General features: G+C 53.0%; 1 protein-coding gene across 9 annotated transcripts; it reads right to left on the reverse strand.

Annotated features, from left to right (window-relative positions):
• Window positions 1-7,252: 7,252 nt before the first annotated feature.
• LOC123068100 (uncharacterized) lies at window positions 7,253-11,333 on the reverse strand. Of its 9 annotated transcripts, XR_006431569.1 has the most exons (7): window positions 11,097-11,333; window positions 10,064-10,182; window positions 9,018-9,720; window positions 8,881-8,943; window positions 8,741-8,791; window positions 8,157-8,317; window positions 7,253-7,468 (listed from the first exon to the last, which is right to left on the reverse strand). XR_006431569.1 is itself a non-coding variant. In XM_044490592.1 (4 exons), exons 1-4 carry the CDS (start codon window positions 9,077-9,079, stop codon window positions 7,431-7,433), a joined length of 324 nt encoding a protein of 107 aa, XP_044346527.1. In that variant the 5' UTR covers window positions 9,080-10,053; the 3' UTR covers window positions 7,253-7,430. The 9 variants fall into 9 exon arrangements, 1 of the variants encoding a protein (XP_044346527.1); XR_006431568.1 differs by having other exon boundaries at window positions 8,157-8,791; XR_006431567.1 differs by having other exon boundaries at window positions 8,881-9,720.
• Between the last annotated feature and the right edge of the window lie 995 nt (window positions 11,334-12,328).

The raw sequence follows: 12,328 nt of genomic DNA on the forward strand, positions 1-12,328 counted from the left end.
TCTTTCCCGACTAACATTTTGTTGGGCCTGGCGTTAGCCTTTCCCAACTAACTGTTAGACGAAGTTTGTTTTGCCAACCAACAGCCAAGTGGGGCCGAGGGTCAGATGGCTCCAACGGCTCTGGTACGGAAGGGCGACTCGGGAGGCGACGCGGAGGGCGATGCGACTCTACCCGCCGGCCTCGATGAGCCGTCGACCTGGTCGTTGGTGCGGTCGCCGGGCCGGGCGGCGCGGGCGCTACCGGAGGCGATCTTGGGCGCGGAGACGGCGCCGCGCTGGTCGGGGAGCCGTTTCTGGGCTCTGGCGGAGGGAAGCGACGATGAGGAGTCAGAGGCGGAGTCGACCGATGGCGGGGCCAGGCGCTCCGCGGCGTGCAGGCCGTTGCTGGGAGCGTTTGTGGCTCGGGCTGAGGAGCTAGGGGGCTCGCTCACGGCCGGGCGGCGGCGGGCCTTTGCGCCTGGCGGCCGCGGTGCTCGCCGACCAGGGGTGTCGAGCCGAGCGCCGTTGGTGCGTGCGGTGCTGCGGGGAGGCGTGCGGGCGGACGCGGACTGCTCGTGGGCTGATCCCCCTCCGAGGGACTCGGGGCCTGCGCCGGCGCAGCAGGTGAGTACCGGGCTGGCGGCGCCGGCTGTCGCAGAGGCGGCGGCGGCGTCGACGGAGACGGCCGATCCCTGGCCTAGGGTTGGGGACGCTGGTCGGTCTGGGCCCGTGGGCCAAGACCAGGAGGCGGGCCAAGAGGGCGGTCTTGGGCCTTGCGCGGGCCGGGACGGTTGCCCCGCGGAGACGGGGTTGCGTCCGGAGGTGGGCCGTGCAGCGGTGCGGGATTGCGTGGTAAAGCCCAAGCCCGGCCTGGCTTCGGAGCGGGCAGTACTTAAGTGGCTGTGGATTCGCCGCGGGGCATCCGACAGTACACTAGGGTTTCCAGCCACTCCTGCCGAGGTGCGGCGCTTCGGTGGATCCGCCAGATCCCTTTCCCCCCCACTGGCCCCTCCTTCCTTTCTCCGATCCTTCGCCGAGGTGGTCTCCATGGGTTCCACGGCGGAGCGACGCGCGGACAAGCGGGCGGTGCCGGATCCGGAGGCGGAGAGCCGCCGCGAGCGGGATCTGCGCGCGCAAGCGAAGGTGCGCGCGGCGGAGCGTGCAGGCGAGGAGGGCGGCTGGGGGCCCCCTCCAGCGTGGTGGCTCAAGGAGCAAGAGAGAAAGCAGAAGAAGAAAGAGGCGTACAAGAAGAAGGGGCTGGAGCTCAAGCGCAAGGAGTCCTTCCTCCCCTCCGGAGGGGACCGCGTTGACGACCCCTATCTCAAGCAGAAGATGAAGAAGCACAAGCCGGCGATGACGGCCCCTTCCAAGGCCTCCAAGCCCTCCGCTTCCAAGGGTACGGCGGCGGAGCCCATTCCCGTCGAGGACGCGGGTGGGCCAGAGTGCTTCCGATGCGGGCGCACGGGCCACTATCAGAACGAGTGCGGGTTCAAGCAGCTCTGCGTGCTCTGCAGCAACGAGGGGCACGCCTCGGCCTACTGCCCCACACGCGGCAGGCCGCTTGTGCTCCAAACCATGGGCCACGCCTTTGCGGGAGGCGGCTTCTTCTGCCTGCAATACCCGGAGGAGGCGGACGCGGCGGCGGTTGGTCTGCTGGGGGCCAACGCGGCCCTGGTGTCGGCGGCGCCCGGCGTCCTGTCAAAGGAGATCCTCGAGGCCGAACTCCCCCATCTCTTTGAGGGCGAGTGGGATTGGCAGGTGGCGCCGTTCGACACGGACTGCTTCTCAGTGGCGTTCCCGGACCCCGTCATGCTCCGGATGGCGACGCGCAGCGGGAAGCTTTTCCTCTCCATCAACAACATCACTGCGGTCATCCGGGACGCGGTCCTCGCCGAGCCTAAGGCGCTTTCGATGCCGGAGGCGTGGGTGAAGCTCTGGGGTGTGCCTCCGAAGCAACGGCGCGTGGACAGGCTGATGGCGGCCACGACTATGATCGGCCGGCCGCTGGCGGTGGATGAAGTGTCACTTATCCGCTCGGGCCCGGGGCGAATGAAGTTTGCCTGCCGGGTGCCGGCCAAGTTGTGCGGCTCCGTGCAAGTTTGGTTCAATGGCGAGGGCTACTCCATAAAGCTCGAGCCGGAGGTGGACCTGCCGCGCACGGCGGCCCCTGCTCTCCCGCCCCCTCCGCCGCCCCCTGCGGGTCGGGGCCCGGGGGATCAGGACAAGGACAAGCGCAAGGATGCGGACCAGGACCATGACGCCAGCATGGAGGAGGACGACTCCATCGACACCGCTGCCTGGGACAAGCTTGGCATCTCTGCGGCGGGCCCTACCGCGCCGAAGGAAGGAATTGCGGGGCTGCGGGCTGTGTTGGGGTCGAGCCACGAGGGGATGTCGCTCTCGATCCCCAACCAGTATGGCTCCAACATGGGGTCGGTCTCCTCCCCTCCCTTGGGCGCGGCCCTGGTCCCGGTGGTGGGTGTGGGAGGTGGTGGCTCGCCGGCCGCGCTCTCCCCCACCCCCCCCTCGACACCGTTCGGTGGTTTCTCCGGCGTCTGGTGGGCATGGCTCCACTCTGAGCGGCTCGGTCAAGCTGATGAAGAAGACGGCGGTGCGCAACGTCAGCGCCGAGGTGGTGCGCGCGATGGACTCGCTGGGTACGCCTCCCACGCCGCGCCAGTCGGTCATGGCTCTGGCGGCTCCTACATTGCCACTCGTTGCTGATCAGAGGCTGCAAGCGGCGGCCAAGACGGCGCCGATTGCCAAGGCCAAGCGTACCAAGACGATGCCGGTGGCTCCGGTCCGCACTAGCTCGCGCTCCAAGGGGGCCAAAGGAAACATGCCGTCGCTGCAGAGGGCGCAACTCCTGCAGGCGCAGAAGAACATGGAGATCTCAGGTAATCCCCCGCCTCGTTTTACGGTTCTTGAGTCCTTTTCGGATGAGCACTTGCATGAGGTGTTAGATGCGAGCGGTGTGGTGGCTGAGTGTGAGGGTGGAGTCAGGGAACTTATTTCGCTCGTGCGCGCCAAGGAGATGGCGCAAGCAGCGCTAGCGGCTGCTGCGGCAGCACGCGTTGCCCAGAGACCCTGTGAGCCCGAGGGAGGGGTCACTGCGGCTCTTTTCATGCCCGAAGAGGGGGATCAGGCAACAGGGGTTGCTCTCCCTCCCTCGCCTTGCCGTGGCAAGGTGAGGCGCGTGGCTAAGGCGGTCACCTCGCGCGGTGTCCGGCTCCGCAATCGGATTATCTAGATGCGGGCCATTTTTTGGAACATCCATGGATTTGGCCACGCGGGGCGTCGGACGCAACTTAAGGAATACATGCGTAGAGAGGACGTCGATATAGTGGGGCTTCAGGAAACAATCAAGGGTGATTTCCGTTTCCATGAGTTGCTCACTATCGATCCATTGGAGCGCTACGAGTGGCATCACGTTCCGGCGACTGGGCACTCCGGTGGCCTGCTGCTGGGCTTAAACCGCGCGCTATACGAGATCATTGCCTGGGACGTTGGCTCGTTTTTTATTGCCGCGCATTTTAGGGTTAGGGCCTCGCGACGGGAGTTGGTTATCATTCAGGTCTATGGGCCGGCCGATCACGCGAGATCGGCGGAGTTCTTGGGAGAACTCCAAGCCAAAGTCTGCTCTGTTACTGGGGCGGGGCTCCCTGTCCTGGTTGGCGGAGACTTCAACCTGATAAGGTCGCGTGCGGATAAGAGTAACAATAATATTAACTGGCCTCGGGTGGCCATGTTTAATGTTGCGATCGCTTCGATGGCCCTCAGGGAGGTGGCTAGAACGGGCGCTCGTTTCACATGGACAAACAAGCAATTAGATCCGGTACGCTCAGTGCTAGATCGGGTGTTCATGTCTCCGGAGTGGGAAATGGGTTTTCCCCTCTGCACTCTGGTCGCGGAGACTCGTATTGGGTCAGACCATGTACCCCTGGTATACTCCTCTGGGGAGGATAGAGTGCGTCGAAACCCTCGTTTTTTCTTCGAAACGGCCTGGTTGGAGGTGCCAGGTTTCGAGGAACTCCTCAGGGAGAAGTGGAGGGTGTGTGTGAGTCAACTGGGGCCTCAGCGTGGTCCGATGGAATTTTGGAATGCTGTTGGAGGTCGACTCAGGGCTAGTTCAAGGGATGGGGTGCTAACCTGGGGAGGGCTGACAAAGCACACCGAGCGGCCATCCTGGCAGAGATCGCTACGATTGATGCCCAGGCTGACACTCGGGACCTTTCGGAGACGGAATGGGCCCATCGTTACAACTTGGAGGGTCAGGTTGAAGCTTCGTTTCGTGCTGAGGAAGAATATTGGCGTCGCCGTAGTGGTTTCAAATGGGTCCTCAAAGGGGATGCTAATACCAAATACTTTCAGGCTTACGCTAATGGCCGACGACGTAAATGCTCCATTCTTAGGCTGCAATCGGAGCAGGGGCTCCTGTTGCGTCAAGAGGACATTTCTCGGCATATTTACGAGTTCTATATTAAGCTGATGGGGACGTGTGAGGACCAGAGGGCTGGCCTGTCTCCGGATGTGTGGGATGCAGGGCAACGGGTGCTGGACTGCGAGAACGAGGGGCTGGGGCTAGCGTTCCTTCCAGAGGAAATCGATGCCGCGCTTATGGGTATGAAGACGGACACGGCCCCTGGCCCGGATGGGTGGCCGGTGGCCTTGTTTAAAAGGTTTTGGTCATTACTTAGGGGACCGATCTTCGAAATCTGTAACGGGTTCATGCGCGGATCGGTAGACATCTCGCGCCTTAATTTTGGAGTGTTATCGCTCATCCCAAAGGTACAAGGGGCCGACGATATCAGGCAGTTCCGCCCCATTGCGCTTATCAACGGTCCGTTTAAAATTTGTGCCAAAGCGTCTGCCACTAGGTTAGCCCCGATTGCTCACCGCGTGATTCACTGCAACCAATCTGCGTTCATTCGCGGCCGCAGTATCCTGGAAGGCCCTTTGGCCTTACAGGAGATTATACACGAGCTCAAACGCACTAAGGAACCGGCGGTGTTGTTAAAGTTAGACTTCGAAAAGGCCTACGACCGGGTGAATTGGAACTTCCTACGCCAGGTGTTACTTGGCCGGGGGTTTTCTGCGGTTTGGGTGCACCGCGTCATGCAGTTGGTCTCGGGAGGACAAACTGCTATCTCGGTGAACGGAGAAGTAGGGCACTTCTTCCGGAATAAGCGTGGCCTCAGGCAAGGGGACCCGTTCTCCCCCCTCCTGTTCAATTTCGTTGTGGACGCGCTGTCCTCAATGCTGAGGAAAGCGGCCGAGGCTGGCCACATCAAAGGGTTGGTTGGCCATCTCATTCCAGGGGGAGTGACGCATCTGCAGTACGCGGACGACACACTTCTGATGTTTCACCCGGACCTTCACAGCATTGCGGCAGTCAAGGCGATTTTGCTCAGTTTTGAGCTTATGTCGGGCCTCAAAATCAACTTCCACAAATGTGAGGTGCTCTCGATGGGGATCGAGGCCGAGGAAGGAAACCGCGTTGCGGATTTGCTCAACTGCAAAGTGGGCAAATTCCCATTTGTGTATCTAGGCCTTCCGGTAGGTACCAAGCGACCCACGATAGAGGATTGGGATCCTCTATGCGCTAAAGTGAGGACTAGGGTCTGCCCGTGGCGGGGTAAATTTCTGTCAAAAGCGGCGAGGCTCGTGCTTACTAACTCAAGCTTGTCTTCGTTGCCTATGTTTGCAATGGGCCTGTTTTTACTGGCGGAAGGGGTTCATGCCAAGTTTGACACGCCGTGGGCCAAGTTCTTTTGGGAAGGAACTGGCCCGCACCATAAATACCACATGGTTAAATGGGCCTGGGTGTGCCGGCCCAAGGACCTGGGTGGCCTTGGGATCACCAATTCCAGGTGGTTTAACATCGCGCTGATGTGTAAATGGATTTGGAAAATCACCCAGGGGGCCGCAGGGTTGTGGGCCGACCTACTGAGAGCCAAGTATTTCCCGAACGGGAACTTTTTCGAAGGAAGGGTGAGGGGCTCCCCGTTTTGGAATGATCTTCAGCTGCTCAAACCTGCCTTTGCCATGGGGGCAAAATTTGCGGTACGGAATGGCAGATCCGCGCGCTTCTAGACTGACCTTTGGATAGGTACTCAACCCCTTTGGATTGAATTCCGGGAGCTGTACGATATTGCTGTTAACACCGCGGCATCGGTGGCAGATGTGCTTGATGCGACGCCTCCGACGATTCAGTTCAAGCGAGAGCTCAACGGACCCGAGCAGGCTAGCCTCGTGACCTTGATGCACTTAATTGAATCGGTGGGCCTCTCGGATCAGCCTGATTCGGTGAGTTGGGCGCTCACCAACTCCGGGAAATTCTCGGTAAAGTCCTTATATCGCAAGTTGTGTCAAGGGTCGACACAGCCGGTGATCGCAGGCCTGTGGAAAGCGCGGATGCCTTTGAAGATCAAACTTTTCATTTGGCAACTGTATCGCGATAGGCTTCCCACTTCCTTGAACGTTGCCAAACGCAATGGGCCGGCTACGGGCCCGTGTGCCTTATGCGGGGAGCCGGAGGACGCCAATCATGCTTTCTTTCGGTGCCCTTTAGCAAGGTTTGCATGGAGTGCCGTTCGGACAGCGGCTGGGGTCCTTTGGGACCCGCGTTCGGCGCCGGAGCTCTTCAACCTCCTTGCCGGGATCAAGGGCTCTGCTTTCCGGGTCATGTGGAGTTGTGTCGGGGCGCTTCTCTGGGCCTTATGGCTTACTAGGAACAAGTTCACTATAGAAGGATGTTTTCCTAATCATCCTGCTAATATCATCTTCAAATGCAACCTTCTATTGCAGCAGTGGAGTCCGTTGGGGAGGCGCAAAGATGCTGAGCTGATCAAGACTGCCCACCAACGACTAATGCAAGTGTATGCGATGGCTAGGGAGCCATGATTTTTCGTGCATTTTGTTGCCTGACGAGCCTGCGTGCTTTGTACGGGCTTAGCCCTGTAATCTCGATTGGCGTCTTGTTAGCTTCATCTGAACTTTCGTGTCTAAGCCGCTAGGCTTTTGGTGATTTGTACTTAGACTTGATGTGGTATGCTGCCGTTGGGGCTTTATTAATTTAAAGCCGGACGCATCTGGCGTCTTCGTTCTAAAAAAAACAATCAGACAGGGTTTTTCTTTGCCGACCAACAATTCAACAACATTTCGTTCATCCATCTACAACTTTAATTAACATATGATACTGATTGTCACATACATATAGTTCATGTGTTCTAAGTATAATCACCAAGACACCATACATCAGGCTCACATCAGGTGCACCAAACATTTTCTTATTCCATTAACTATTTGTCACATACATACACTTCAGTCTGTTCTAAACATAACCACCATGACACCATGCACCACGTTCACAGAAGGTAAAAGATGCAAGTATGAGACATCAATTGTACAAAATGAAATCTAAAACATCTGGTTGACATAGATCGTTGGCTTCATGGTTCCGTATGAGTGCAGTCCTTTTGTTTGCTTCCTACAAAAGTTAAACAATTCTCCATTATAATACAGTATTAGAAACTAGAATACAGTAGAAAAAATCCAACAGAGAGGATCATCACATTCTTAAAAATATACAGTAATAAATACAGAGAATTCCATAGCCATGTGTTAACACTAACATTGATTCTCGGCTGAGATCACCACAGCCGGCCCACCATCTCCATAAGGAGTTGATAGGTCAACAAAGGCGTTTGTTTCTTCTCATTAAAAATAAGATAAATTACTCTATTGGCATAGGCAAAAAAAAAACAGAGTACGCATGATCTTGAGGTAGCAGAAGCGTTTGAAGCATCTATTTGTCTTTAAACAATTATTAATTATGTATTATATAAATCATTCATTCTTCTGCATTTGAAGTATTGTCAGCATCTCATTGAGGTCATTTTCACTTTTTGGCATCTGACAACTAATGGGCAATGCTTATCTAGCTATTTAATTTGACTTTCAAGGACTACATTTGTGCAGACTTATTATACAAATTCGTAGATCTTACTAAAACAACTTAAGTACCTAGGCTTAACGATTATGTACTTTCCATAGCAGGTGTGTGCTAAGCATAGAGTTTTTTGTACTATTCTTCCTGGAAGGAGATTGACTAGCTGGTGAATACATCCCCTTTTTGACTTTAAATTTCACAAAATAAACAAGATGGGTCAAGTTACCTTCACATGCCAGCTCAGGAAATGTGTTTTTCCGTCTAGCTATGCTCAAGATAAACGCGCCTGGTCCAATGTGGTAGCTATATATTGTTGCACTGATGAGATTCCTTGTCCCAACATTGATTGATGCCCTCACCCAGATATAATAAATCTTGCTCCAGTACCTGCAACAGAAAGAAGGGGTTTCTTCAGATCCTCACAAAAAAAAAGAGTTTAGTCACTTTTAGTTATACATGAACAGTGCAGATATGCTACATCAAAGTATTCTTTCTATTCCTAATATCAGTAAAAGTGTGCATCATAACATATCATGGATTGCCATATTCAGATATGCCCCATCATAGCATTCTCAGGTTATTAATACACTTTAGAATTAAAAAAATAGGCATTGCATTTATGCAGAATGTATGATTAAGTGTATTATCCAAACCCAACTGATATATTAACCGACCACCATTTACCAAACTTCATGATTATAACATTGATAAACAAAGAAAACACAAAACTATTTAGTCAAAGCCATGTTCAGCTTTCTAGGATCATGTGTAATCCACATGGGAGATGGGCAGTTGGACAAGAATGCAAACCTGAAGGAGTTAACTGACGAAGAAAACAACACTTGAAGAATACTAAGTTAACTGATGAAGAGAAGAAGTGCCTGCTGTTATGTTAACTGGCGAAGAGAAGAAGGGCCTAAAACAGCGAACAAATGGGCCAGTGGACCAACCTGAAGAAGACAAAGTCCAACCCAGAAGATACAAGCTTCTGTGGCCTCCTTCGACTCGGTAGGCTACTTAACCAGAGGAAAGACTTCAAGGCGAAGCATCGAAGGAAACGACGGTGACCTGAATTTGAATCACCTACCTCTTTGCTCCTCGCCCTTTTGCTGGATGTACCTCTATCTCTCGTCCCAATCCTGCTTCCATCTATATCTCACCCACTTCCTCCTTCATGTACCCAAGGGTGTAACCTGAATTTATATCCTTCTTCCGATGCTATGAAGCGAACGAGAGACCTTAGAAGGTGATTCTGGCCTCTGCTTGATTTAGGTCCGTAACAGAAAGTAGAGGAGACACAAGTTCGTTCCTCGTGTTATTATCCAAGTTAAGAATTTCCAAATCACCACAATTATTCTCGAACCCAATTGTCCAAAACACACTATCATCAGTAAGTAAACATGATTTGCCTTCATAGACGGATATTCCTCAGTAGTAAGACACGAGGATTTGCATAACCAGATTGTACCGTCCAGGGTCGGTCTGAGAGGAGTCGTCGGCAGCGTCATTTAGAATATGGTGTCGGCGTCGTTTAGAGAGATGGAGGCGTCAGCCATAACCGTTCGCCCTATGCAGCGGCACCGTAGTCGATGAATAAACAACCATGTGCCTCTCGGATCTCATATGTGCGGCCTCTCAAGTCCCAACGCCTGGGATGGGGAAGACCAACAGAACCGCAGGCCAACTCCCCCTTGATTTGCATTAACATGAGTAGGCATATTCGTCAGATCTTCAAACAGGGAACATTCCCCTGATCCTAACGGGGATGCAGGTGGGTGATGATTCTTCATCTGTGGCATGTTAAAAAAATGGGGAACATCTTAAATCAGTACAAGCACATAATGATGCTACACCTCTTGATAAATTTAATAGACAGGGATGTGAACTGAATTCTTAAACTCTCAAGTCTTGATTGGATTCGGTTAAACAAGTAAACTCTCAAGTCTTGCTTGGATTCAGTGCAACAAGTAAGGTTAATTCCTGCGTATAAGAATGGCATCTAGGAAGGTGTCAAAAGGACCTTAGCTGCAGCAAATGCTGATGTCTGCCGGTGTCAGGAACTTGTTGAAATACACCATTTGCTGTTAGGGAGGAGGCAAAAAAGAACATATGAAACATTCTTAGTGAGATTACCTGAATTTCGGATATTAGTGGATCATTCAAAACATCCTTGAAAAGTTCACAAGCTATTGCGTAGTAATTTTCTTGCCACTTGAGGAGTCCATCGTGGTATTATGGGAAAGTGCAGATTCCTGACAGCATTTAAAAGGTAATTTCAGTAACAGAATAAATGTTGTCAACCATATTAAGAGCTTATAAAACTCAAAATTCAGACTCTAACCCTTTTAATGCTGTGTTTCGCATTTCAGTGGATTATGATAATTGACCTTATCCAACCAGCTTTTGCCTATGTTGATGTATGTTTAACCAACTTACCGCTAGTTCCATGGCTATTATCAGTTTATCACACAACAGTGTTATTTAAATGCGGAAATTATTTTTGCTGTGTCAGTATTGAAAAGGGTGGGCGTGGGCTACTGTGTAGAAAAAGAGAAACACAACATGGGAACGTAGAAGCAGAAGCGATGAAAGGTACAGGTTGCTATAGAATCAATAGTGCTCGTAATAAGCTAAAAGCTGTCGACATCAGCTAATCAATAGTCCAAACTCGTTGTATAATCAGTAGCTGAACCTTCTGAAAACCCTCAAATTCCAGACAAGGATGTTGTATTTGGGTACGATGTTTATGAGGGAATTCCTGTAAAATGTTGCTCTGCTCCAGTAAAGCTAATGGTAGCTGAACATCATGCAGTAAAAAGACCACTCTCGGCTATAAACTATATGGCGCTAGAGAAAGAAAAGAATCACAAGCATCAACTTGTCTTGTGTGGAAGGATCATATACTGTGCAATCCAATTAACTTTGGAATTTGTTGAATAATTTTTCCCTCTGTCGACATAAGCAGAGGTCTCCCCCTCATGATTCATCAGTTCATCCAATTGATGCTTCATGCTTTTTAAACCCAGATTCATTTTCCTGGTACAGAGTATGCGAGGTTCATTTGCTTACTTTTCCGGTGATCTAACTCCGTACACCCAGCCGGCAGATCAAACGTAAGATAAAAAAACCGGATTAAAGTTGGCCGGCTTGGTAGTGAGGGCCTCACCGTATAAGCGGCCGGCCGTGGAGTGGAGGATCGGCGGAGGAGATCAAGTTGAACGGCAACTGTGGGCGAGTGGAGGATCGGCGGTGGAGGCCGAGTGGAGCGGCGGCGGCAGGCGATTGGAGCGACGCCCGAGTTTAGGATCGGCGGGCGGCGGTGGGGTGCCAGCGGTTGGCGGCGGCCGCCCGTGCTGGCGTCCGTGGGGCAGCACAAGAGGAGCGGGCCAAGAGTGGGGGCGGGGGGCGGCGGAGGAGGAGGAGGATGGGGGCATGGAGCGGCGGTGGAGGCCCCGGCCAGACCTGGCCAAACGGGCCGGCCCGGCACGGCACGGCCCAGCCCGTGCTAATCGTGCCTGGCCCGGCACGGCCCGCCGTGGCACGTTTAATAGCCGGGCCGTGCCGGGCCGGCCCACGGGCGTGGCTCTCTGGCCCAGGCACGGCCTGATTATTAAACGGGCCGGCCCGTGGCACGTTTAGCACGCTGGCCCATCTGATTTTTAGCCTGTTGGGCTGTATTTTAGGCCTATTGGGCTGTAATTTAGGTCATATATATAAAAAAGTTCCAAAAAAAATTTAAACGGGCCGTGCCGTGCCGGCCCGCGTGCCCAGCCTCCAGGCCCAGGCATGGCCCATGGCGTGCCGCGTGCCGGGCCTAGCCCGTTTAGCTCGGGCCATGCCGTGCCTGGGCCGTGCCGTTCCTGCGTGCTACCGGGCCGGCCCAGTTAGCACGGCCCGTTTGGCCAGCTATAGCCCCGGCCGTGCTCTGTTCGTTGGGCGGAGGTGCGGGGCCACTTCATGGTAGATAGATTCATGTCAACTATACATTATGTTTCAGTATACATGGTAGCAGTAGGACACTTCTATTTTGTCTAAGCACGATCTAAAACAGCTTGCCGAAAAAGAAGTTTGTCTGCTTAATCTTAGTAACCAGTAAATCTTTTTGTAAACATAAAATTCTAAAAACCAAGTGATCAAAATTATTTCTTCAGTTGTGATTGCTTGCAAGAATGTGCCAGTTGGAGAACAAGATATTAACAGTAGGCGAACCATCATGAAAGAATGATGACATCAAAGTCGAATGTCAACATATTGCTATTTTTGTTCTATAAGATAAGCCATATGAAAAATATGAACTCTCTTTTTCGCCATATGAAAAAATAACAACATAAAGGTCCAATGTCAACTGAGCTTGTAGTTTCCTACTCTCTAATTTGAGAGTAGCATGTGTTCAGTTCA

Source organism: Triticum aestivum, chromosome 1A, assembly GCF_018294505.1.
Source record: "Triticum aestivum cultivar Chinese Spring chromosome 1A, IWGSC CS RefSeq v2.1, whole genome shotgun sequence".
Taxonomy (NCBI): Eukaryota; Viridiplantae; Streptophyta; class Magnoliopsida; order Poales; family Poaceae; genus Triticum; species Triticum aestivum.